The 27,491-nt window shown below is 44.9% G+C and overlaps 1 protein-coding gene across 2 annotated transcripts in view; it reads left to right on the forward strand.

The window, feature by feature from the left end:
• The window catches only part of HTRA1 (HtrA serine peptidase 1), a 21,900-nt gene extending 9,646 nt beyond the window's left edge, over positions 1 to 12,254 (forward strand). Inside the window, exons 5-10 of one of the 2 annotated variants that reach the window (XM_075612114.1) lie at positions 1,666 to 1,698; positions 3,032 to 3,146; positions 4,082 to 4,139; positions 7,344 to 7,439; positions 7,666 to 7,710; positions 7,893 to 8,028. In XM_075612114.1, coding sequence (XP_075468229.1) covers positions 1,666 to 1,698; positions 3,032 to 3,146; positions 4,082 to 4,139; positions 7,344 to 7,439; positions 7,666 to 7,684 — 321 coding nt within the window. In that variant the 3' untranslated portion in view covers positions 7,685 to 7,710; positions 7,893 to 8,028. Of the gene's footprint in view, positions 1 to 1,665; positions 1,699 to 3,031; positions 3,147 to 4,081; positions 4,140 to 7,343; positions 7,440 to 7,665; positions 7,711 to 7,892 lie in introns of both variants that reach the window. The other variant, XM_075612113.1, reaches the window with a different exon arrangement.
• Positions 12,255 to 27,491: the final 15,237 nt, after the last annotated feature.

Below are 27,491 nucleotides of genomic sequence, written 5' to 3' on the forward strand. Positions count from 1 at the left end.
AGAGCCTGAGATGGACACATGTTGGGATCTTCCTGATAGGTCGGACTGAAACCAGTTTAAAGCATGTTTCCCTATTCCAGAGCTCTGGAGTTTTTTAAGCAGGATAGCATGATCAACTGTGTCAAAAGCCTTTGCAAAATCTAGGTATACTGCACCAGTGAGTTGTTCCCCGTTCCATTCCACACTGGATTTCATTGCAAACTTTTAGCAGGGTAGTTACGGTGGAGTGTTTGGGACGAAAGCCAGATTGGAATTGGCTAGGGAAATTTGTCGTGGTATAGAAATCGCTTAATTGGGAGTGGACACATTTTTCCATGACTTTGGATAGAATTGGGAGAAGTAAGATTGGCCTGTAGTTTGGGACAGTGTTTTTGTCCCCACTTTTGAAGATTGGGACAACTCTGGCAGTTTTCCAGGTCTTAGGGATATGGCCTGCAGACAGGATAGAGTTTACTATGGACGCAATTGTTTTGGCAATGGCTGGGGCACCAAGTCGTAGGAACCTAGATTGTAGTAAGTCGGGTCCACATTGGCTGCTTAGTTTTAGTTTGAGGAGCGCTTGTATAATCTCCTCTTCAGGTACTGGACCAAATTGAAAATTGTGGGCAGTGTTGGGAGGGGGTGGGACTGTAGGTGTACTCCCAGGATGAGATTCAGGTTTGTGGTTTGGGCTGCGTTTCGCTAATAAGTTAGTGGCACACCCCACAAAGTAATCATTGAATGCAATAGATTGAATGGAGCATTCTGAATGGCTGATAAAACTGACTTTTTGGACAGGAATTATTAGTGACACTTCAGCAGATTAATTACTTTAGTGCTGGAGAGGTCAGTGCCCATTTTACTTCTCCTCTCCACCTCTCAATCTTTGTGGAGCTGCAGTACCACCTCTTGCTGATAGAGGGCACTTTGCTGATAGCTACTAGAACCGGAGACAGCGATGAATGATTTATCTATTCTTGGAGGTTATTCACTGAAGTTCGTTGTGGGATAACGCACCCAATCCAGAGTTAAGTGTAATTGACTTGACGTCGGATCAGGTGCGTTAACCCGCAACAGACATTAGTGAATCTCCACCTTAGGGGTTTATTTATCAAGGTCTCTCAGCTGCAAACTTGAAACAAAACTGGTGCAAAAAAATCACTGTATTTATCAAAGAATTGGAAATCAGTTGTAAACAGTATCATTTTTCCTGCAAAACTGGAACAAAATCTTACTTTTTACTTACAGAAGCAGAGGACCCATGTTAGTATTTTTACCACTATACTGTTAGCAACTGTCTCTCCAGCAGGGACGCAGCAAAGAGTGCAGTGATCATTCTGCACCCTTAGTACAGTAGTTTCCCTCTTTGTCCAGCATCACCTCTGGGTGCCTTACTTAGAGAAGGACTAGAGAGACCAAGAATCAGTCAGAGGGAAAATGATACCGATGCCAAGCGGAGGAATACATGACGGGTTACACAGTAACACAAAACACTTGGGAGAAACATAGTTTCAGAGGAGCAAGCTGCATATCATTATAGCTTCCAAAACTCTCCGAATTATACAGTCACAAGAAGGAACAGCTATATTTATTCTGGCTGCCTCAGAACAAGATAATACAAGATGTGAGTAATACATTTTTGGGCAGAGTACCAGTTGGTGTTGATTTTCCTTCTTTGTCTTGCAGATTGGGAACTCAGGCGGTCCTCTGGTGAATCTGGTAAGGGGTGTCCCCTCTTCCAGCCCATGGAGCATGTGTGTGAATTCATTCTTGCTGTGTGAACATGTTGCCTGATTCAGGCTCTGCTGGAAACTTACGCTACTGGCACAGTTTCTATTTCATTAAAGAACTATGCAGCATTGACAGGAGTACTATTGGGGGCTTTACCCATTAAGTCTTAGGAAAGAGTATTAGGCAACCACAGAAGACAACAAAAACTTCTGGAAATTTTTTAGGGAGAAGGTGATCTTCATTGTCCATGTAAAGCGGTGTTAAAGGAGACTGTGCCCCGTGAGCCCCAGAAATGAAAGACATGGAAGGGGCAATATTGAGGGAGTTTATGGATAAGGGAGAACTTATCCCATGAAGACTTGGAGAAAGCGATGCCCACTGGGTTTAACAAGGAGATAGATGGGACCAGAACTTCAGAGTCTTAAGGACTATAATTTCTGGAATGTCTTCTAGACTTGTTAAATAGGTCTGTGATTTCAATCAGTTATGTTGTGTTGGAATATTGTTGTGTTTGTTTATGAATGGGCTTTGCATGTGAAGTTTCCAGGGGCAGAAAGGTAAAGTATTGAATAAGTCCTAGGGAAAGGTAGAAGGGGGTCTCTATTTTGGGAGTTTCCGGGAGGAGAAGGAAACCCTTGGAGCATTGGTTCCCAACTCTAGCCCTCAAGTATCCCGCTTCAGCACAGGTGACTCAATCAGTAGCTCAGCCATTTTGACTGAACCACCTGTACTGAAGCAGGGATATCCTTAAAATCTTACCTGTTGGGGTTCTTGAGGGCTGGAGTTGGGAACCAAAGCCTAGAGGTATGGAAGATGATCTATACCGAGGGAGAGGTAACAGAAGGCTGACCTTTATAGTTTTAGAGAAAGTGAGCAGGGAGGCCATAGCCACGGAATCTCTGAGTTAGAAGCGGGTGTCCGGAATGAAAAGGGTTGAATGAATACTAGAAATCAAAAAGGGTTTTGAGGTTCTTTGTAAGAGATGCAAAATGGGAATATCTAAGGTCCCTATTAGATACAACATCCGGTTTAGTTCTATATTAAAGGTGATAAGAGGGTGAGACGCCACATTAGGTATAGTATAAAGGGGCAGAACTGTTTAAATCCGTATTAGAGATGGTTGGAGCATGTGTGGAAGCCTCATTATTAGAGTTGATGAGAAACATGGGTCTCAGGAGAAAATTGTGCATTTTATCCCTAGTTTTACAAACGGTAGGATTGAAGCATTTTGCCCTCAGTTTTTCATGTTGTTGGAGTGTGGTTTCTGAATGGCCTGAGAATGCCCAGTATATGCTCTCAATCTTCTCTTTTGTGGCTGCAGGACGGTGAAGTGATTGGTATTAATACCCTGAAGTTTACAGCTGGGATCTCCTTTGCTATCCCTTCTGATAAAATCCGCAAGTTCCTGGCAGAGTCACACCACAGACAGTCCACAGGTAAAGGGTCTCACAATAGTCCTTAGCATTTGTCTCAGTCAGTGGGCAGCAAAGCATTCTCTATCAGTGAGCAGCAGAGCAATCTCTATCAGTGGTCAGCAGAGCAATCTCTACCAGTGAGCAGCAGAGCAATCTCTATCAGTGGTCAGCAGAGCAATCTCTATCAGTGGTCAGCAGAGCAATCTCTATCAGTGGTCAGCAGAGCAATCTCTATCAGTGGTCAGCAGAGCAATCTATATCCGTGGTCAGCAGAGCAATCTCTATCAGTGAGCAGCAGAGCAATCTCTATCAGTGAGCAGCAGAGCAATCTCTATCAGTGAGCAGCAGAGAAATCTCTATCAGTGGTCAGCAGAGCAATCTATATCAGTGAGCAGCAGAGCAATCTCTACCAGTGAGCAGCAGAGCAATCTCTATCAGTGGGCAGCAGAGCAATCTATATCAGTGGTCAGCAGAGCAATCTCTATCAGTGAGCAGCAGAACAATCTCTATCAGTGGGCAGCAGAGCATTCTCTATCAGTGAGCAGCAGAACAATCTCTATCAGTGAGCAGCAGAGCAATCTCTATCAATGGTCAGCAGAGCAATATCTATTAATGGTCAGCAGAGCAATCTCGATTAGTGAGCAATCTCTATCAATGGTCCGCAGAGCTGCAGCTGTTGAGTAACACTGATGAGCAGATGGTAAAGTTGGTCTGTAAGTGAAGGGAATTAGAGACCTGTGTAATTCGCCTCCCTGTTCTTGGTAGTGATTATCAATACAGAAGATCTATCTACCAATTAGAGCTCTCCCCTACGCATGAGAAGGAAGCTCTTGGCTACTACTGACCACTGAGATGGCACTGACCCTGAATATTATGAGAAGACCTCTGTGCTGCCAGTGACCCCTCCCTCTATGATCTGATGGAGGCTCTGATGTTAACGTTACTATATTGTGCAGGTCAGGGTATTCGGAAGAAAAGGTATTTGGGGATACGGATGCTGTCACTAAACCCAAGGTGAGAACCCTAAATCTGTGTTTCTGCAATCCTGTGTCAACTTGATGAGAGCATGAGTTGTGTATTTGCAGCATCATAACTAATGTTGGGCTGAAGGAGTGGCTCAGTGAGTAAAGGCACTGAGTCTGGCACTGGGCTTGTGACCTTGGGGAAGTCACTTTATCTCCCTGGGCCTCAGGCACAAAAACATAGATCGTAAGCTCTATGGGGCAGGGACTGTCTGCAAAATGTCTCTGTAAAGTGCTACGTAAAACTAGAAGAGCTATACAAGAACAAACATTATTATTATTATTATTAATGGGTTCATCTGACTTTTTACCATCACAACTTTTTCCCCATCTCTGTGTTATGAAGATGTTATTATCAGCTCCTTAGAACAGTATATGCAGTTTTTCATATGACAAGTGGCACATGCACTTTTCGCTCTAAATTATGGGATTTTGGGGTTGACTGTTTCTCTGCCAGATTTATGTAAACACAATAGAATTATTGGAGCAATCTACTATCATGATGGTATTTGTCACACTAAATAATGGGCAATATTCACTATGAGTGTCATACCACAAGACACATTCCGGTGCACGGTGAATGGGGTGTCTTGCGGCACTGGAATGTGTCTTTGGTATAGCACTGGTTAGTAAACAAGGGACTATATCTTAGTGGATTTATCAGGACCCTGTGTCATAATGGCGCTTCCCTCTGGGTACCATTGTGACAGTATCCCTGGGACAGTCAGGTAAAGCAGCAGTCCAAGCTGCTGTTTAAAAAAAAATATATATATATATATGTTTTCCCCTTAATATGTACATCAATATAATCCACACAATAAGTAATTAGCTAAGTTGCTGATCGATCTGTTCTGCTGTGATCGATCAGCAAAGATTCAGCTCGGGGGCTCACTGAATGTCTGTCAGTGCAGCAGAAGAGGACCAAAGATGCAAAGTTCGGTGGGAAAGATCATGTGACCAGGCAGTCGCTAGATACAATTGGTGCACTGCTAGAGAGAGGGCAGGGCTCAAAAAGGGGTGTGCCAGAGTCTGTTTCAGAAAAGGAAGGGGATATGACTTTGAAAATGGTTGCTATAGAAACAGAAAATGCTTGTTACATTATAATACATTAAAAATTTAATTAGGCGTTAAAAAAAATGCTACATGTATTTTCTCATAGTACAGAACTGATTTATTAAAAAAAAACACATGTAGGATATTGGTTGGTCTGCAGCTTTAATTTGAGAGGGCTGTACTTTGATATACTGAAATTAACTATCTGCTCACTCCTAAAGTCAAATATATTAATCAGTATAAATTAATACGTAGGTGCATAGGGAAAAAAACTGAATAATCAATAACTTGGTATGGGAGGTACAGCTTGTGACTGTGAAAATGTAGCCTGCTCACTAATAAAGGTTAAGCCTGTTTGGTTACCTCTGATCCATGTTTTGGTGTCCTAGAGTGTCAGCTGCTGTATATGCATTACCTGTCATTGCCTGTAATTATGCGACAAAGAATTGTCTCTGTTTTACCTTTCCAGGGATGCCAGCAAGCGGGGACTGCTGTGGTATGAGATTCAAGGGGGGTTTTGCGGAGAAAGTTTAGTCACAATGTGCCTAGGTAGTGCCCAGAGTTGCTGGCTCCCCCCAAAAATGTACCTGGGAATCATGCGTGATCCCCGGCGGCATATAAACACATTACCCCGACAAGATCTCCCCTTGAAAACGCTTGTGCGACTCACCACTGGGGTTCCCTGCTTCAGCACAGCCCAGAAAGGTAAATAGTGCAAAGGGAGGTAAAGTATCCCTGTAACTATAAGGGGTCCCCAGATTAGGGGGAATACCCTGTTACTGTACAGGTGACCCAGAAACTCCCGTCTTAAGTTTATTATAAAATGTGTGGGGAATATGGATAGGGAGAAATACAGTGCAGTTTCTAATTCTATTCCCCATAACCAGAAAGACTTAAGATCATTTTTAAGTGTATATTTTATTAAACAGTGTGTTTTAAAACATATGCTTGTGCATTGTAATAAGCGGGGACTCCCAGAGACGGGGGTCTGAGTGAGCCAGATCGCTACCAAGCTGCTGCCACTCTGTATGGTCAGAGGTCCGTGCTTGAAAGGCCCAGATGCTGCCAGAGGTGGGAAGAGCATTTGGGTAGGGTGGCTAGGTTCAGCACCCACATCCTTGTGATCAAGGAACGCTCTTTGCATTTCCATTTGCTTCCCCAGACTAGCTGGAGCCTATCACCGTGAGGGGCATGGAGGCAAGCAGGGGCAGAGGTGCCACATTGCTCCTGCCCCTGGGTTCATTCAGATTTCTAGGTAACCCTGTTTTTGATACTGGTTTGTCGCAGATTGGTTACTGAGAATATTCTAACACTCCTGACAGGGAGATAGAATTCTGTGAATGAAAGCGAGAGGTATTATAACCCCTTGCGCGCCTCAGATAGTCCGTTCTCCAAAGTTTAAAGATTCTATAGATTCTAAGTTTCCAGCAAGAAAGGGCTGCTTCAGCTAAAGCTGCCTGGCATTTTCTATCCTGTTTTTTTGCAACTGGTATCAGGGGGAAATCCTTAATTAAGGATTCTCTGCACCTCGGAAAGTTAGGTTGTTATCCAAGTTCCCAGGTAAGTGTGTCTTTTTGCCTGTATTTTCTGTATCATTGTGTGTATACCTAATGTAAGGGAATAAACTACAAGTTATTTCATTATCTTGTTTTGCTCAATGTATGATCCGGATAAAAAGTTGTAACTGGCCTGGTGTCCCGTGACACAGCTCAATAACTTAATATTGCTAGATCAATTTGCCAATAGTATTGATTTGTTACATCTTTGCATTCTTTGTTTTAGCTACTATATTTTACAACGTATTATCAATTAATTAATATAGAGATATTCTGCTATTCCAACAAAGATACCTATCACTCATACTTGACCTATACTACTAATATTATTTGGACTAATACATATGCTCAGTATTTTTGATTTGCCCCTCATTGAGGATTTTAATTATCACTGTAAATAAATCACGAGCATCGTTGATGATAAATAAAACTTTATTATTTTCATTTTTTTCTTTAAAGTCAGTGGTACATATAAGGTGTATTTAATGCCTTGCTCTATAGGGCTGTACTTTGTCAAGCAACATATCCATTGAGTTCTGTGTATCTGCCATGCACATCTCAGCGATAACTGCATCTTCTCATTGCAGTAAAGTGAAGGAACTCAGGGAGCAGCTGAATGATTTCCCAGACGTGACTTCCGGAGTTTATATTGTAGAAGTTCTTCCAGACACCCCGGCAGAAGAGTAAGTGCATGGTCCAGAGCTCTAGCTATTATTGAGCATGTTTGGGTACTCTTCTATTCCATGTTCCCAAGGAGACTGGTAATAGCTGTGACATCAGTGCCACTGCACTGAGCCCCGCGCTCACAGAGGCCTGCACTCTTCCCCACAACAATTTAACTGATTGCCGGGGGAGAGCATGGGGCCTCTGTAACTCTCTAACCTTCTCCTCCATCATCTCTTCCTGCAGGGTCCCTCACCATGGATAAGGGCCCCGCAGGAAGAGATGGAGAAGGTAAGAGGCCCCGCACCACATGTTCTGCAACGAGCCCCGCAATATTTCCAGCCGGCCCTGTATCATATGTAGATGTATCAATGAAGAATGTTTGAAATGACAGGCAATTTCCAGAGCACCTGCACAACCCCAGTATCATGGCCCACTGGTCACTAACACTATCACTTGTGTTTGTGTTCCAGGGCTGGACTAAAGGGAAGCGATGTAATAATCAGTATAGGTGGAAAGACTGTGACCACTAGTAGTGACGTCAGTGATGCTATTAAGCAAGAGGGCACCCTGCGTATGCGTATGGTGATACGGCGTAGCAACGAGGACATCGCCATCACTGTGACACTCAAGGAAATTGATTTTTAATGGGAGAAATGAGCTGGTTTCATGCTTCTTCCAATCAACAGACCCCTTCCCCCTTTAATGGCACTGCCTGTGAGAAGACAAAGTGTGCCAACACGGAGTAATAGGGACCTCCAACTCTGAGATCATTTGATTTGTTTTGCTGAACGCTCGCCCTTTGCCGCTTTATAAACTCTCTCCATGGCACAGACGCCAGAATACATCTTGTTCGTAAAATATTGTGTTGGATGCTGTGTTTTTATGGGAGAAATGAGACCATTGCTAAAAGTACGGAGCAAATACAGTTACATAGACACATTGTAGATTAAGTTGAACAAAAGTTTATGTGCATCAAGTTCAACCTTTGTTAAATTCTAATTGCTGAGATACAGTGAAACATTTGCCAATTATGGCTCAGAAAGGCAAAACAATCCTCCCTGAGTCTGGTAATGGCAATCAGGCTTCTTCCTGGATCCACACTCTTCTTGTGTTTATTTTCTTTTGGCACATCCCTGTATAATTTCCTTATCTAAAAAGATGTGTATATACTGTAACACTCCACAACCTCACTTATAAAACAAAACGCACTTCTACACATATACTAGGAGGCCAGAAGATACTTTTCGGTGAGACTTGTGGTTCCACTTGTGTTGCAGTGTATGACTGTAATGCAATACATGAGGCAGAGTTTGTGACACAATGTTCTGTACTGCGCTGCGTCTGTATGATATGTCCACCAGGGAGAGTAAGAACAGAAGAAGACATGTACGTTTACCTGGCACGCCTGCTCCGGTGTAAGACACAGAGATCTTCAGATCCCGGGCGCTGACGTACAATTTCAATTTTAACTTGAGGAAATTCTTTCCTAAATAGATTTTTTTAATCTACTGCAAACCATTAAAAATCAAGGAGATTTCCCCCAAGTTCTACAACATGAAAAGAAAGAAATTTGAAGATGGTATAACATATATTTTTTAAAGGTGCAGTCCCTACTAAGACCAACATGAACCAATAGCAATTATATGTTTGAGGAGGTAAACGTGAGTGATTGACACCTTGTATACAAAAATCAGAACTATAAGTACATTTGTAAATAATTTATAGTAAATAAAAAATACAACTTGGGGCGCATTTGCAGGTCTCAGAAAGGTCTGCAACCGTCTGTCCCCATTATCGCTTAGCAAACAGTGCTTCCACTGCAGCCAGGGATTCTGGGTAATGATATGCAAATACTCTTCAAATACTTTCTGGGGGGCGCAGCCATGATGTCACGGAGCTGGTTCGCCCTCACGTGACACGCCAGGATCAAATTGATTTTGTCTCGCCATGCAGCTGAGCTTCGTGTGCTCACGGGCACGCACGCTGGTAAAACACAATGTGTTTGATCGCATGCACGCTCGCTTTCAGCCTGGACGAGCCCTTACCGTGCACACCACAACTGGAACAGTGTCCCGGAGACGCTCACAGCCGCCACCAGCCTAAGTTCTTTCAAAACTAAAACTGTCTCACATTTTAATCTGGTCTGTAACTGTTACATACGCCTATAACATATATTATATCTTACTGTGCACGCAATGTCTTGTATATAATGTATAACCCTTTTCACTCATTGTAACTATGTATTTGTAACCATGTCATTATTACTCTGTGCCCAGGACATACGTGAAAACGAGAGGTAACTCTCACTGTATTACTTCCTGGTAAAACATTTTATAAATAAACTAAATACATGCAAATGAGCACAGGGTGTCACAGAAGTAAAGCATGACACACTGTGCTCATTTTCATGTCTTTACCCAGAATCCCTGGCTGCAGAGGAAGCGCTGTTTGCTAAGTGATAATGGGCACAGACAGTGTTGCAGTTTGTAGACATGGTGAGCGGCGACATGGGAAGGGTTAGTGTGATATCATTACATTATGAGCAGGAGTTTTCACAGGGAAAGCCTCCTCTCCCAACATCTCTCTAATCCATCTGACATGGACAAAGTACGTTATCGGTATATAAACCCTTAATTGACCAGGACGGCCATGCTAAAGCCCAGATAACAATACCATTACTCCTAATTTCCAAGGAGACCAAAATTGCCGAAAGCTTGCTTTAAGTCAGGTCTTATTGTTGACATGAGGTTGTTTTTTGTTTTCAAACTAACTGGCATTGTACCATTGATTTTCCATCTCCCCGGGGAAAAAAGGTTAATAAATACTAAAAATATAGTTAAAATGATGAATCCCGGTGATGCCTTTTTTGGAGAGCTCAGGAAAGTGTAACCAGATGCATTTATTAATAATGATATTTGTTTCTTACATAGCATTGTACATGGAATTTTACAAACGTCCCTGCCCCATATAGCCTACAATATAACTCTGATGCCTGATGCACTGAGATCAAATGAGTGAGCTGACACAGGACTTCAAACCAGGTGCACCCACTTCAGAGACAGAGACTTGACCACTCGGATCCGCCATCCTTACCATTCATCATTTGTACTATCTTTATTTGAGCTGATAAGACTCCTTTTGGGAAGTAATTATGATGGCATCTTAACTAATGTAGCTAATGTTTTCACATCACAGGGGCACAACACACTGAAATGATACATTCTTATGGTGAATAAACATTTGGAGTACTAGCACTCTACCTATGCAATAAACAGTGGACGATACTATATATAACCCATACAAAGGAAACTTCAAACAAATAAAACAATGGAGTAAATATGATTAAAACAGTTCTGTTGCTGTGTTATAGAGTCAGTCTCTTGTATTTTGGCCAGAAGACACTGGAACCAGACTACATTTTATTCCAGATTGGCCTAAAAAAATAAATAAAAGCTCATCAAAGATCCAAATATTAAGATTGTCATTTTAATACACAAATGATGATAAAATATTGATTTAGCGCTTGTCCACGAGCTCACCCTTTGCTGAGTGCTACTCATACTGTAAATGTATTTACATGGATCCAGAGGAAGGCAAACACAAACCCAAGTGAAACGTGTGTTATATCATACCCGCCTTTCTCCAATCATGTTGGTTCATTATTGCAAATTAATTATAAAATAGATTTCGGGGGTCGATTTTGCACTTTTTTGTACGTCTGTCTCATGCCAATCTTAGGCTACGGCCCCAGTCACTGCGTGCACACGCGCGTCGGAGCGCCTGGTGGCGCGTGCAGCAGGTTCAGCCGCGATCTGTGATCTAGGGGTCGCGATGGGACGCTCGTCCAGAGAAGAGCAGGGGGAGCAAAGACAAGATTTTTGGCCGGGGTGCGGCCATGACATCACGCGGCTGGTTCGCCCTCATTGGCTGAACCGCCGCCGTGACGTGGCCACCGCTCGGCTGCCGCGCCAAAAGACAAAAATCTTGTCTTTGGGAAAGGCGGTCGCGCATCGCGCTTTGTGCGGGCGCGCGCAGGCAGTGACTGGGATCGGCCCCATAGAGGGTCGTATCTTGTTCGCGTAGCGCGCGCAGCCGCGAGCAGTGGGGGCGAGGCATTAGAAGTCACAGGAGTGATGGGAACCATTTGCAACGCGAACCTTTGTCATTTTAAATGAAACAATCGGGAGAGAATTTGTGCAATAGTGAAAAGTTCTCTAAGCCCGTACCTTTCATGCAAAGCACAGCCACAAAGATGGCATTGATGTTCAGCCTCGTGACCAGTACATGGTAAGTAGTTAAAGACCATACATGTTGGACCGGTCCAGAGTGGATTATCTGATGAGCACGTGTGGTCAAATTCCAATTTATAACCCTGAGATTTGCACATTTAGATGCACTCTCCAAAGTAAGGCACTGAATATTTCTACAAGGTCAGGTGTTATTCATGTATTGTGTTAGCAAATGTACAAATGAGTTAGGATGGAATCCACAATGTGGCTTTAGCTCTTTTGCTGCCCAAGGAGTGATAGATTGCTGGCCCCTATGGCAGTGAAGGGGTTAACAGAACAGTGTAAGCAGTGCTATCGTGAATGTATTTTGTTCCTATTAGTTCTGCCCGACTAATGGGTGTAAAAAGCATCTTATTTACCGGAGACAGCAAGAGATTTACAGAATGAGGATATCGGGTTTGAAAGAATAGACTGATCGGTTTAGACAGGTATGTTTGGTTTCAATAGAAATGTTTATCTCCTGCTTTGTGAGTGAGATTCCATGAGTCTCTGTTTTATGTTGTTTTATAATGTTTTTTTTTTAAACGTTATTGTACTATGTGATTTATCTCTTTTTTTTTTTTTTACATGTTCACGGACTTATTCAATGAACAACTGTACCCTGCACAAGGGAGCTAAGATTTCTCACATGCATGTATACTGGTGCTTATGAATAATTATACCCTCTCTAAGAAAGTATTTGGGCATATTTTTATTGCAAAGGTCACCATTCACAGCAATGGTGTCTACTATTGATATCGCTATTTCACTTACCAATGTGGGATTTAAAGAATGAAAATCTGGTCACAGAACCAATAATTAATTATTTGCACATCGATGTGGTGCACTGTATCACTGAAATCATTACAAGCTACACATTGATGTGTTCATTTATTATTTTTTCACATATTTATCGTTTATAATCTATACACATCCTTGGAGGACCTGCGCCAACGAGGACTGTTTCTTTATCAAGTATCGAGAAGGATTGTTGGACAATCCAAGGGTCAGCCAGGCTGCAGGAGTCCTGGCATTTTAAGATGGTTTCACTGTAAACATTCGCCACCACTAATTGTTTTTGACCAAGATTGGATTTAGCGCAACAGTTGTGTAATTGCTCCTTTGAATGAGCCACTGATCGAGCCACCTATGCTGAAGCAGTGATATCCTGAAAACCTGACCTGTTGGTGGCCCTTTAGGACTGGAGTTGCCCACCCCTGTGCTAGAGGGATCCAGCCTTTGTGTTGTGGAATGGGATGACCACCAACTCCCAATGACATCTGGAAGACTCAAGCATCCAAGGTTGAGACTACATGGATAATTTAAAGAGAATGCTGGTAGTCTGCCTGTCAGAATCCAAGGGTATCAGTCATTGTATTGTGAGATGTAGTCCTAGTTAGTGTTGGAGTTGTTTTCTTGCCCCTATTGCACTGACATAGTTAAAAACTTCAATCGATATTATACGAAGAGTTCTCCAACCCCCGTGGACTCTTTGGGAAAGCTGTGATGGTCAAAGTCTGCCACCTAGTGGTCCTTCTTCTGCATTTCATTAGTGACAAAATGTGTGAATTAGTACAGCTTTGGTTTGTGTTGTTCCACTGTATTTCTCTCAGTTGGTCATTAGTATAAAGTTTAATACTGAGAGCTCCACTAACTTTCTCCTGCACCCGCTGTGTGAAGCTCTAAACTCAGTCAATTACAGTAGGCAATGTAGGCAGTGCCGCGTGACTACACAGGTGTGTGTCCAGGCTTACTTTGGCTGGAGTTACAGGGACAGATAAAAGGGTTTACGCCTTTGTCAGTCGCTGTTTGTCCAGGAAACTGATTCCTCCACTTGCAATCCCAGCAGTGCTTTGATATTTTAGTTAAAGGCACAATCCCTGCTACGACCAACGTGAATTCATTCCAGTGACATGTTTTTTTGGTAAATTCGAAATGTATTAAGTTTTGTCTTAGTAGGGGGTTGGGTGGAGGAAGGGGAGGGGAATAGGGGAAGGGAAACTGGTGTTATACAAGCACTGTACCTTTAGGCGTAGGTCACTTATACATTTATTTTTTAGCATTATAGTCACAGTAATTTTGAGAAAATGTTACTGTAACAGGGACTTATCCCTGCTTAAGAGAAACTGCCTCTAGTGTTCTGAAAATCCAGCAGAGAGCTGGTTAATTGCAGCAAGTCAATTTACCAGCTCCACCTGGGTAATCCAAGTAGGATAAAAAAAAACCCTGCTGGGGACAGAGAGGGAGATTTTCCTCAGCACACAACCGTGCTGACATGAGGAGAGCGTCTTGAATACACAGGAAGACTGTGTATTGACCGCAAGACACAAGGGGACCAGACCTCTTTTCCTGGACGCAGAGGACCCAGGAACCTGCCAGAGGCTGGACTCTCAAGCACACCAAGACACCTGGACACCACTGACCTGAAGGGCCATCTGCTTTAAGGTACCGCTGAGACTTTGGGGTGGTTGGCTGGAAAGGGGCTTATCCTCCCAGCCTTGTAAGGGAGGGACTGGGGGAAGTACGTTAGCCCTTACACAGGGATAGGTGTTTATTGTTTTTGTATACTTTTGTTTGCTGTGCTGTTTAAAGGTACAGGCTCAATAAAGCCATATGTTCATTTCACCCTAAACGGTCTCCATTTGCATACATCTGCACACATGCCTTACAGTTCCCTAGTCAGAAATGTTGACATTCAGTTACAACACAGATAAGCACAGACACGGGCTCACTCACTCACTCTAGAACCCTATGCAATGCGAGCTTGCATGCTTACAAGATTACATAAGGATGTGGGCAGGTGAGAAACTGGGATCGTTTATATAACATCTCCAAGGTTCCCAGATCTTCTGAAATTTAGTGCATGTATATTTTAATAGGCTACTGAGCTTTTCAATTTCATATACGTGTCAATTGTTTTCTTTAACTTGAAGGACCATTTGCTGTTTACTCAATAACTTGACAATGGCAAATCTCGGAGCTGTGTAAATAGAAGTGATGAGGTTACTAATATGTTTTTCCATTCCTTCCACTGGTTTATTTAAGAGAGATACCCCAGGGGTCTAAGGTAATATTAGTCCCAGTTATTTCATTTACTAATCTGTGATTTGTTTTCTTAATTCAGCAACCCTGTAACAGGTCCACCACATAGGAATGAAATCTTCCCTATGTCCACATCCTCTGGTATAGAGGGGAGAAGACCCTGGGAACATTACTGAGAGCCAAGTTGGAGGAAGATACCATCTCATCAGCAACTTGTATGCGTTTTCCTTAATGACGATACCTATCAAACTTTTAGAGGTTGCTTCAAAGGTGTCATCATTAAATCAGTGTTCACACCTGAGTATCTCACCTTGGGTGTGGGTGAGTGTAGGCGGACGCTCACAGAGGTATGCAAGGGAGACTGATTATAGTGAAATTAAATAAGCCTTTTATTGCGCCTGTTTCCTTAACATCAGGAAACCATCCAAACAAGGGCTAAACAAAGCTTCTATTCACTTGGGAGTATTTCTAGTGAAATACTATGCAGTTCACAACTCCCTTAGATAATCATGTCTCCCAGCCCCAAACATATAGCATGAATTAAGCAGATATAAGAAGTCTCATAAATGAAAGTCTTATCTGTTCCTTGTGGTTTGGAGGGAAAATCTTCTCTGTCCCTGGTTGCTATCATTTCCTCAGGGTGTGTCAGCGTTCAGGTTTAGAAGTTTCCCCTGTGTTTTGAAAGCACCCTGCTGTTTCTTCTGGCAGGGCTCAAGACTGTTTGTCTCCAAGTTCAGCTCAGGTGTGAGCTAAGGAGTCTCTCTTCCTGTCTCAAAAGACAGGCTTTTCTAAGCCATCTAATCAGGCATGTGGTGTTTGTTAATTGACTACCAGCAGTTAACCACCACACTGCTGGATTAGAGGCACATTACCTGAACAGGGATAACTCCCCTGTTACAGTGAGGCACATAAAGGAGATAATTCTTGCAAGAAGTTTCCTGCAAACCCCTAGTTTTTTATTGCCAATCCACACAGTCAAAGGCCTTTTCTGCATCTAAAGCCAGAAGTATTGATGTATACTTAGAATTTTAGTGATATGGATAAGGTCTATAGTGATCTGTTATGTACTGTTTTATTGCGTTCGTAACTCACTACTGTTTACATATGTCTACATTGTCCATCGCTCCCTCTGGCACATACAGTATGGATACTCGTACCCTCAAGTATACCGAACTCTTTCCTGAACATCATTTTTGGCATTAATCAGCCGAGTTATGTTATAAGAACCCCAACCAATGTGTCCCTGTTGGTTGGTTCCATCAGGGCCATGTCCCACAGCACATCCCGCTGTACAACATCCTATCAATAGAGTCCAAATATTGCTGGCAGGCCTCTTCCTCCTCCACGGCAGTTAACAGGCCCTCCCACCAGCACACGATCTTACCCCTTACAGAAGCAGACATCTGGGTCGGTTGCACTCGAGTAGGATGCTTCATAATCATGCCACCTTTTCCTCTAGGACCAGAAAGGGCAAGGCTGGTGACCTCATCCACTTCTTGTCTCTTTCCAAAATAGCATGGCCGGTCGGTACCTGCTCCAGCAGACTCTGGTTCTCTAACCTCTCTGTATTCTCTGCTGCGCTGTCATGAGCTCCTCTGCGAGGACGATTGTTTGGCTCCACCAGTGAAGAAAATGCGGAGCCACTGATTGAGCCACCTGTGCTGAAACAGGGAAATCTTGAAAACCTGACCTGCTGGCAGCTCTTGAGGACTGGAGTTGGCTACCTCTGGTATAGAGGAAGAGAACTGCATCTCATAGCAAGAGAGGAGCAGAAGGAGAGATAACTGCGTTGCTATTCCCACAGCTAGTGTGTGAATGTGCTGCGTCTTGCCTATGGCTATTCCCTTTGAGTTGTCCAGCTCTTTCACTATTAGAACCTACATAGTCCAGCATAATTTCCACCACACCCCATAGATGACAAGTACTAGCAGTGTCAGGTCCCCTGTTCCTGGCATGTAAAGGGAACAATTATCTATGCTCAGGGAAGGAGATAATATGATGTTTACTGAAATAACACCTCTCACAGGAAGATTTGGAGGTTCCTGACAAAGCTTCACATAGAGAGAAAAGGGCAATCAGCCTTGTGTCAACACAATCTGTAACATTTCCTGTCACACCTGTCACACTGTCACTATTCAATCAAATGTTAACGAGTATTAATCTGTAGAAATGCCTGTTTCAAAATTTGGGGGTTATTCATTAAATTGCAATAGTGCCGATCGGAGCACTACTACATGGAAACTTCCATTGAGTTAAATGGGGGAGTTTCCGTACGATCGTTCCCTGATCAGCACTATTGAAGTTTAATGACTATCCCCCAAAATGTGAAGCAGTTTGATGAATAACCCCCATTGTGGGTAGGACGGTGATTCAGTTGTAGGAAGCGGGGTGTTTTGGTGACTCGGTTTCCTTACTTGACTTCCTCAGATCTTCACGTCTGACGAGATAGGCGTACCAACAACCCAACACAAAGAGGAGCACGATAACAACCCAAGAAATGAGTGCAAATAAATGTCCCAACTTTCATTGATATATTGTCATGGAACAGAAATACCCATTTCTGCCTTCTCTGTTTCACCCTCCCCCCCCTTTCCTTGGCAGTTGTGCCTGCTAGCTGTATTTGGATGTTACTTTCCTTGCAGTTTCACTCCCAGTGCAGATGGAATGGATACATTATGTTGCCTTTTTTCCTTCCAGTCTGTCACACCCCTGGTTGCCCTGGCAACATCTCCAGTCCTCCAAGTTAATGGGCTTTCCCATTCCCCCCTGTCCCTGCTGACAGTTAGTATGGCCTGACCCCTATCCCTGTGTCACAAGCAGTACCCACTGTCTTTTACTTCCTGACATTGGCAGAGTGAGTACATTCATGTTACACCCCTATGGCAAGGCCAATTCTTTTCACCTGCCCTTACTACAAAGCACCCACAGAGATACACCTTTCCAACACAAACATCTTATCCACAAGTGCCTTTTTTTATTGCTGCCTTCCTAAATAAAGGGAAGAAAATATACAGGACTTGGTGTGCTTTGGAAAGAAGGCTGAGTTGAAGCTAGCTGGGTTCATTCATACCCCAGACATGACCCTGGATCCAGAATAGTGAAAAGAAGACCGTGTGTCTTGGGGACACACACACAGGAACTGCTACTCACAACCCTTATGCTATACAGAATAGTCTCTGCACCCCAGACAGAGCAGCAGGCTTTATACCAAAGAGGAGAATCATTCAGCAGAGCCGAAGGAATGGCGCTGCACAGCCATAAACACAGGGTATAAGCAAGGGTGGTGACTACAAAAAGGTTTATTAAACAGACATAGGTAGCTGGTGGATCCTCTGACGCGTTTCGCCCTCAGGCTGAATGATTCTCCTGTTTCTACTGCTGCTTTGCACGCCGGATGACTCTACTCACAGAGGAGGAGACCGCAGGTCACGTGATGACCGGACGTGAGACCGTTCACATGCCGGGAGCAGCGGTGCCTTCCGCATACAGGAGCCTAGCTGAGGTGCAGACCAGGGCATCTCCCCCACCTCACCGACAGTGAAGGTGATCACCGCCGGTCATTTGACCGCCCCACGTGACGCTGGAGCCACGGTGGGGTTGGCGGTGCAACATTGCGACAACATCACTGAAGACCTCCAACAGGCGATATACCCTCCTCAAAACCGTGAGTCCTCATAGCAACCCTTGGTGCCCAGAGCTGGGCCAGTTGCTGACTGCCATTGATATATTTTTATTTACATCGTGTAAAGGGTTATCTTATTGTTTCTGACGCACCTGATAGGATACATCGTATCCAACTCTATTTATACCAAAGAGCACAGACTTTCTACAGCAAAAGCCTTTCAAACAGCAAGCAGTTTACACTGCACACAGCCTACAGCAGTACAGCAAGCAGTTTACACTGTACACAGCCTGCAGCAGTGCAGCAAGCAGCTTACACTGCACACAGCCTGCAGCAGTACAGCAAGCAGTTTACACTGCACACAACTTCTGCAGCAGTACAAGCAAGCAGCTTACACTGCACACAGAGCCAAGCAGTCTTTACACCCGGCTGCAGCACTGCAGTCAGACAAGTGCATTATACACAGAACTTTGATTGCTCTTTTCTGTCTTTGAGTTCACCCTCTGCACAGCCTGACAGTGAGGAATTACCATCTCACCTTACCCTGCGCACATTCCCATGGCTAGCGCCACCAAGGGCCACACCACCAGACACCACCAGGACACGGGTCAGAGCCACCGGACACCTGTAAGTACAGCTACCCCTACGCTTACCGCTGCAGGACACCTACAGGCACTATCCGAGACAGTCATCCATCGCTGACGCAGGTAAACAGACCGCACGCCACACACACTGGCTAAAAACCTACACACACCTGCAGCATGGCAGAACTCAGATCCTCACCAGACATCACACAGGAGAGTGACCACTCAGACACAGAGACTGCTGCGCAACTGCAACAGGCGCAGGCAGATGCAAGGCCTAAACGGATAGTTACACTGACACAAAAGGCCCGCAAAAAATATGAGACTGACATTGAAGCGCACCGCGCTAAATTAGAGAAGGCGTGGGAAACACAAACACTTGAATACGCAATATCACTGGCGCTGGCAATTCCGTACAACAGCTCAAGCAGGCAATAACTCAATTAAAGATAGATCACTCATGCTACCAAGAGCTGTCAGAGGCATACGTCACTTACCTGGTCAGGGCTAACACCGGCGAAAGCCTGCAAGAAAGGGACTTAAAGCATAATATTGACTTGACACGTGACAGCCGCGTGCGAACCGCCATCACGGACGCCCAATGCTAGAGAAAAGAGCTCCTCCTGGAGACCACATCGCAGGGCTCCAGCACATCCAGACACTCGTCATGGTCAGCAAGATCAGCGCAATCTCACGTGTGTAGCGCAAGCGCAAACGCCACAAAGGCACGAGCCACCACAGAGGCCGCACGTGTCAGGGCCACATACGCTCAGAAAGAGGCAGCCATGATACTAGAAAGGGCCGGCATAGAAGAGGAGGAGCAGAATGCCACCAATGCCACCGCCGCTGCAGCCACTGCACGGAAAAAGACAGAGGTGGACGTTAACCTAGAGGCCCTAAATCAAGAAAGGGAAGCTGCTGCCGCCATAGCCCAAGCCGAAGTCTTAGAAGCAGCCGAGCAACAGGATGGCGGGGAGCAACCGTACAGATGGATAGCCTCAGAGGATCCAGCCCAACGCACTGAAGACTACGTAAGGAGCCTCTTCAGTGTAAACACCAGCGCACCATCTCAACACGAAGGGAGTGACTTCACAGACACCGAAGACTTGCTAGGTTCACGTGGAGAAGACGCCGTTCCTTTAAGGGTACACGCTACCTGGGATAGCCACAGCCGCAACAGTGACCCACACGCCAGCGCGCACATGGATGCACTACAACAGGCTCGCAATCCAGGTACACCCACACGGGAAAACACAGACCCTCACACCGACCAGCAGTCATCACGCGTCCACACCAAGAAAGAGACGACCGCAAGAACCCTCCCAGCAACAACCTCAGAACGCGACCAACACGCCGATGCCTCAGGCCTGACAGACATGGCCAAGTACATGATCCAGTGTGACATGGTGCAAACAGGACTCACCAACTTTGACGGCCGTCCTGAGAACTACCGGATGTGGAAGTTCACATTCAAGGACGCAATCAAGAGCCTGGGCTTCTCAGCAAGGGAAGAGCTCAAGCTGCTATCCAAATGGCTGGGAAACGAGCACCCGAAGAGAGTTCGGACGGCAAATGCGAACCACCCCAAAGTAGGTCTCGATCGAGTATGGGAAAGGCTAGAAGTGTACTACGGTAGCCCCGAAGCAGTCGAAGATTCGCTCTTCAAGAGAGTCGACTGCTTTCCCAGGATCACAGCTAAAGACTACTCAAAGTTACGAGAGCTCGGGTACCTGCTGCAAGAGCTGGAGTTTGCAAGGAAAGACCATTCCTTAACAGGTCTCAACGTCCTAGACTCAGCTCGAAGAGTGAGACCCATCTTAGAGAAGCTACCCTATAACCTCCAAGAAAGATGGATTTCACAAGGCTCCAAATACAAAAGGGAGAAGCAAGTCACCTTCCCTCCTTTCTCATTCTTCTTGAGCTTCATCCGCGAAGCGGCAAGGAGAAGGAACAATCCGAGTTTCATCTTGGGTGCGCAAACCACACACAGTGCAAGCAGCCTGAGGAATGGGAGACCAGTGGCGAGATAAGGTAACACTCAAACATCCATCTCGGTCCACAGGACGGACGTGTCTCCCACGACCCAAACTACTCCCGATCAGTCAGTCGCCGGAGACGAGAAACCAAGGGACCCAAACAGGGAATGCCTCATACAAAAGAAGCCACACCCACTTAACAGATGCTTTGGGTTAAGGATGAAGTCCCTAGAGGAACGCAAGAAGTTACTCGGAGAATTCGGAGTCTGCTTCAGGTGCTGCGACTCCACGACTCACCTAGCCAAGGACTGTAAAGAGGCCATCAAATGTGCAGTGTGCAAAAGTGACAAGCACGTAACATCTCTTCATCCAGAGGCGTTGACACTCCACCAACTCAACAACCCATCCTCCGTAGCGGAGCATGGCGGGGAGGAAGGAGAAGGAGAGCCAACATCTGTCACGTCTCAGTGCACCGAGGTTTGCGGAAAAGGAAGTGACAAAATATCCTGCTCCAAAATATGCCTTGTCACAGTACATCCCAGGGACAACCTGAGAGGGCTATCCGGATGTATGCAATCCTCGATGATCAAAGTAACAGATCATTGGCGAAGACGGAATTCTTCAACTTATTCAACTCAAGACAATGCCTCACCCTACACCCTCAGAACCTGTGCAGGGTCAACTGAGACAACAGGGAGAAGAGCAAGCGGCTACATCATACGTTCAGTGGATAACAGAGTGAAGATAGCTCTCCCCACACTCATCGAGTGCAACTACATGGCTGCAAACAGGGACGAGATTCCCACACCAGACATGGCTCGTCATCATCCGCACCTCAGAGGAATAGCCAATTACATCCCGCCGGTAGAACAAGGCGCCAAGATCTTGCTGCTGCTTGGTAGGGACATCTTGAGGGTGCACAAAGTCCGCAAACAGCGTAACGGACCCCACAACGCACCATTCGCCCAAAGACTTGACCTAGGATGGGTGATAGTGGGCAACATGTGCACTGATAAAGGACACGAACCAGACTATGTCAACGCCCACAGAACGGTGATAACAGAATGCGGACATACATCTCTCTCCGAACCGTGTCTTGGCCATAGCCAAGTGACTGGAAGGCCAAGTGAAGAGAAGAGACAAGGTCATACTCCCGAGACCAACAAAAAAATCTTCGCATCAGAGGGATGTGACAATGGCCTAGGATGCTTAGTGGTCCAGACAACTAAGGATGACAAGGCGATTCCACCAAAGGAAGAAAGTAACCTCCTGAAGGTGACCGACAAAGGGATCTCCCAAAAGAAAATAAACAATCGGACGGTCCTCCTGCGAGCAATGGCACAGCTAAGACGTACAGCCATTCCTCTCCACAGAATACAAAGTGGCAAAGCAAAAGATTGCACCCTGCAGGTGAAGCCACAGGGGCAAAAAGACTGTCCTCTCACACGTCTAAAAAGAGACAGTCGCAGAGACATTTCATAAAGGTATTTACTAGGGCAAAAGAGACTATAAGAGAGTTCTTCGTCACGTCCAGGGAGAAAATAACCTCCTGACGGCAGTTAACAAAGAGACACAAAAGCGTTTCACCAAACTATGTGGAGATGTTCTCGTGCAAGAGGAATGCACCGATGATTTACATGCACAGCGTTCCAGACAACAATGGACGACGACAAGCAAACACCATCAAGGGAAGATAGAGGACTCCCAAGGTTAACAGTCAAGGAGCTCTCCAAAGACGGACCGGGCAGTTGGGTGAATTCGCTACCATTCCGTTCACCAAAAAGACGCCTCCCAAACAATAGAGAACATGCCATCTCTAGGCTCACTTCACTCCGTCGCAACCCACAAAGGGAGCCAAAGACCAAGAATCAAATTGTGGTCTTCACGCGGAAGAGATTCCTTAGCGGAGACGCAGAGCCAGCGCCTTCACTGAAGGAAGGTAAAAAATGCCGGCACCTCCCATCATCTGGTGCCCACCACCGTCAGAAACCCAGCCAGATCTGGGTAACATTCAGCACCAGGAAGCCTCTCCAAATGGCACACTACTCAGTGGATCAGACTTGACAACCAGTCTTCCAGGGGCGTTGATCCGCTTCTGCAAGGAGCCAAAGGCCATCTCCTTCCACCAAACGCCAGGTGATAGGGTGACAGACTACCACGTCTGGCATATCCACGAGGTGATGCACTCTGTAGAGAAAACTACAGAGACAAAAGGACTGTTCTCTCACAAAGTTGAAAGAAAACAGTGCAAGAGACCTTTACACAAAGACATTGTGGTGCAACCAGCTAACCTGGAGCTCTGCATCCACCTGGCCACCCTTACCAGAAGGTTTTGGCCAAAGGACTTTGATGCCAGTGGTACCGACTGGTATCACCTCGCTATGTGGACATGGACCTTTGCATTGTTATGTTATGTTTGCATTGCACATATGTTCCACATATTCTGTTATATAGTGGTATCTCCAGATACCAGACGGGGAGTGTCATGGAACAGAAATACCCATTTCTGCCTTCAGAATATATATCAAATAGTCCAAGGGTGCGAAAAGGTTTTTTGCTGCACCCATCCTCTGTTCTGGTCCCAGGGCTCGTGCCCCCCCCTCTCCAGTGACCTGGCGTCAAATGTCATGTGACGTCACATCATGTGACCCCACAGCATCATTTGACGCGTGTTACCATGATGATGCGTCAGTTAACATGATCGACGCGTCACGTCATGGCAAAATGATCAGAAGCCGGCTATATCTCGGTAAGTTGAGGTTGCAGAGGCCTCGCGTGGTCCCCCGGCATTTAATTGAAATGCCTCGGGGAAGAACGCGGGGCCTCTGCAACCGCCGCGCCCCCCCCCAGAAAAATCTCCCCCCCCCAGTTTGCGCACTTCTGAAATAGTCCACGGTCTGGTTCTTTTCTCAATTTATTCAGAGACAAATAGAACACACCTTTTTACAGCCAGGGCCGTAGGCAGATTTCTCGGGGCCCAGGACTAAAGTTACGTCCGGCCCTCCGGTCCCCTCGGTGTTATTGCGAGCCCCCCCATTTCACACCTTACGAGCCCCCTCTACTTCCCCCCTCTCCCATGTATTTCCCCTCCGTCTCACTCCCTCTTCCTCACTCACCGTCCTCCGGCCTCGCATGTATTTCTCTCCCCTCCGTCTCACTCCCTCTTCCTCACTCACCGCCCTCCGGCCTCGCATGTATTTCGCTCCCCTGCGTCTCACTCTTACTCCCTCTTTTCCTCAGTCACTCCCTACACCCCCCTATCTCCATACACTCGCCCTCACCTTACTTAAATTACCCCACTCTCACGTAATCCCCCCCACAAAATACATACCAAAAAAAACACCCCCCTAAATATATATAACCCCACTCCCAACACAATAAAAATACACCCCCACCCCCACACACCAATACATAATAAAAATAAGAACTCCATTGTTCTGTCACTAAGTAACTAAAGGATTAACTCTGTTCCTAATCTTTAAAACTGATCTCTATTGTATTGTTTTACTAACTATTTCTAACAACCTCAATATAATTTCTAATGTAATACAATATTCCATATTTTAACCAGTTACATGCTGAATATATATGTATATAGACAATATAACATCTCTATTATTCAGGCTTGAAATCGTCCTGTTCCTATTGAATCACTTTAAATAAATACATGATTCACGCTTATATATTTTTAATAGGAACAAACATACACACACAAATGCTATAAATATTATGGTAATGTTTCTCTCTATAAAGCAACCAGTCATCTAAAATAGGGGTGCACACCCCCTTGGGGGGCAAGATTTTGTAGGGGGGTGCAGAGTTAAGCAGGGTGGTGCTAGAGGCAGGCGGGGGGAGATGATGGCGGCGGGAAAAGATTATGTGGCAGCGGCGGCCTGCCAGAGTGAAGCAGGGGAGCCGCTGGCAGAGGAGTTAGGAGTTGCCCAGTGGCAGAGCAGGACGGCCGGGGAGGACCGCGCCCAAGCGGTCCGACCCAGAAGTCTTTCTTATTTCCCGTGTCTAGACTGCTACTGCGCGCTCTCCCCCCCCCCCCTCCTGCTCTGCCACCGGGGAACTCCTAACTCCTCTGCCAGCTGCCCCTCTGCTTCACTCTGGCGGCCTTTATCACCACCCTGTCCCGCAAGTAGGCATGGAGAAGGATGAGGGGGGGAGAGCTGGGGAGGGATGATGCGGAGGAGGAATGAGGAGAGTTGATGAGGGGAAGAGAGGATCATTGAGAGGATGGGGGGAGAGAGAAAAAAATTGCAGTCGGTATTATCTTATACTACTATGCTGATTGATTTAAAAACAAACCTATAACATTTGTCATGTTTAACTGTTTTAAAAATGTTATACCGATTTATTTAAAAAAAGTCATGTGCTTTGAATTACATCGGGGGAGGGGGGGGGCCCGACTAATATCACAGATGACAAGGGGGGTTCGGTGTAAAAAGTTTGCTCACCCCCTGATATGTTAAAACTTCATTCTTTTTTTTTTTCTTTTCATTTTTTGGTAAATGGGAAATTTCCAGCATTATTACAGGATTTTAGTAGTATTACCGGATCACCGACCTTTCCATTGCTAGATGTGTTTATCAGCATTCCCCAACTGGCTGCTCCCTCAGAGATCTTCTGCAGTTTCCTCACTAATGCCATGTCGCTGACCGTCAACTGGGAAGAGTAAACACTATACATATATCAAAATGAAATGTAGTCAAATCTATACTGCCCAATATGCTTTGAAACCTCTTCCCAGTGCTGGAGAAGAGTTCAGCTCCAGTCAAACTGATGAAACTAAAATTTTCTTGAGGGGGCGCAGCAGTTGCAGAGGCCCCGAGCTCTCCCCCAAGGCAACTAAATTCAATGCTGTGGGAGCGGCGAAGGCCTCTGTAACTTCCCTCACCTTGATTCCGGTGGCTTCAGGCGACGCCGCATCAAATGACACTGTGGGGTCATGTGATATGTTGTTGCCATCAGAACGCCGGAGACAAGGTAAGGAGGGGGGGCATGAGCACTGGGGAAGAGCCGGCAGGGGTGCGCAAGGGAAAAGGTTTGCGCACCCCTGTTCTACAGCATAGTGGGGAAAAGCTTAACAACAAATTGAATAGGGGCACATGTCTCCTTGCTTCATTTTCTCCAGGTTTTTCCCAAAATCTTTTAGGGTTAAGATAGTGGAAACCTCTCTGCCTAATGGTCTATCCCAGACATAAGAATCAATTAAGTTCAAATTAATAAGATTCGTGTCAGGTTAATGCGTCCAATCCAGAGTTGACTGTAATTCAAGTCAATAACAGCTACCCCAACAGATCTTCGTGAATCTCCCCCTTAATTCTCAAGCTCCTTAGATTCCGATGCAGCGACGAGCAGAAAATGTCACAGTGCAAACTCCTCTTTCACCTGATACACAGAATCCTTTGTTATCTTCGGCATTGCATGGCGGATCTCTCTGAAACAAAATGTGTTAAGAACGTAAGTACAACAAAGTACACACAATACGAAATAATCATTTCCCCCGATCCTCTTTGCTATAGGGATTAGTAATATCATCCGTTTTATTTCCATGTTGTTTAGCACTAATTATGGGTAAGTCTTTTCTTTGCAAAGTGGTAATATAAAGGTTATACTTTCTTAAATGATTGACTCGTGATATATAAGTCGTGTTAGTTTCCTTGTTTTCTTGCCAACATAAATACAGCTCGGCAGGTGTCCTGAGAATAGAAATCACATTGGTACTTTTGTAAGTTGCTTTACCCGTTAACAAATAAGTGTTCCCATTGTACAGCTAAGTGCTCTGTACCTTTATCCTATTAAATGGTTATTACAAATTGATCAAAAAAGGCATTTAAAGAAGTTTTTTATCTAATTAAATAATGGCGTTGGTGTTATGTTTTTAAGAGACCATGTTATTACCATTAATCTTCTCACGTCCCTGTTTTCGGATGTTCTATTCAACAGCACAACTGCGCTGCTACAACTTAACTCTTTTGCAGACCGCTCAGGCAGTGAGAGACTTATATACTAATGCATACAGGACACCTACAAGCTCATATTGAACCCCCAAAATAACCACAACATATATATATATAAGCGTATAAGTGTCACAGAGGAGTGCTATATACTAATAGCCTATTAAAGTTACAAAAGAGAAATTGGTATGATTGGGACATATGCATATTTTCAAAATTAGAATCAAATACGTTTTTAATTTAAGACACTATTATAACAAATCACACAAGAGACAGCAACAAAGTCTTCAACTGTACATCTGTATGTGGTGCATGGTTATGACTTCACGTTTCCTTCCAGCTGATTGAAGCTGCTCGAGGGTTAACTCATCGTCAGAAAAAGAGCAGGAACCCTTAATTGTATATTCAAATGATCCTGTTTTATTGTATGCATTTGTCTTTTATGTGACTGGAAATCTGGAACATGCAACTTCTTCTCCAGTGGTTCTCTGGGGAGATACATAGACGATGTGTTCCTGAGATGGAAGGGTATGCAGTTGACATTATCATTAATTTCTCTGCTAGCTGGGATGAATTCAGTCACTTGCAATGTTCTGGATTTGTAAATCAACAAA

The sequence above is a fragment of the Ascaphus truei genome, chromosome 8 (genome assembly GCF_040206685.1).
Source record: "Ascaphus truei isolate aAscTru1 chromosome 8, aAscTru1.hap1, whole genome shotgun sequence".
In the NCBI taxonomy this organism is placed as follows: domain Eukaryota; kingdom Metazoa; phylum Chordata; class Amphibia; order Anura; family Ascaphidae; genus Ascaphus; species Ascaphus truei.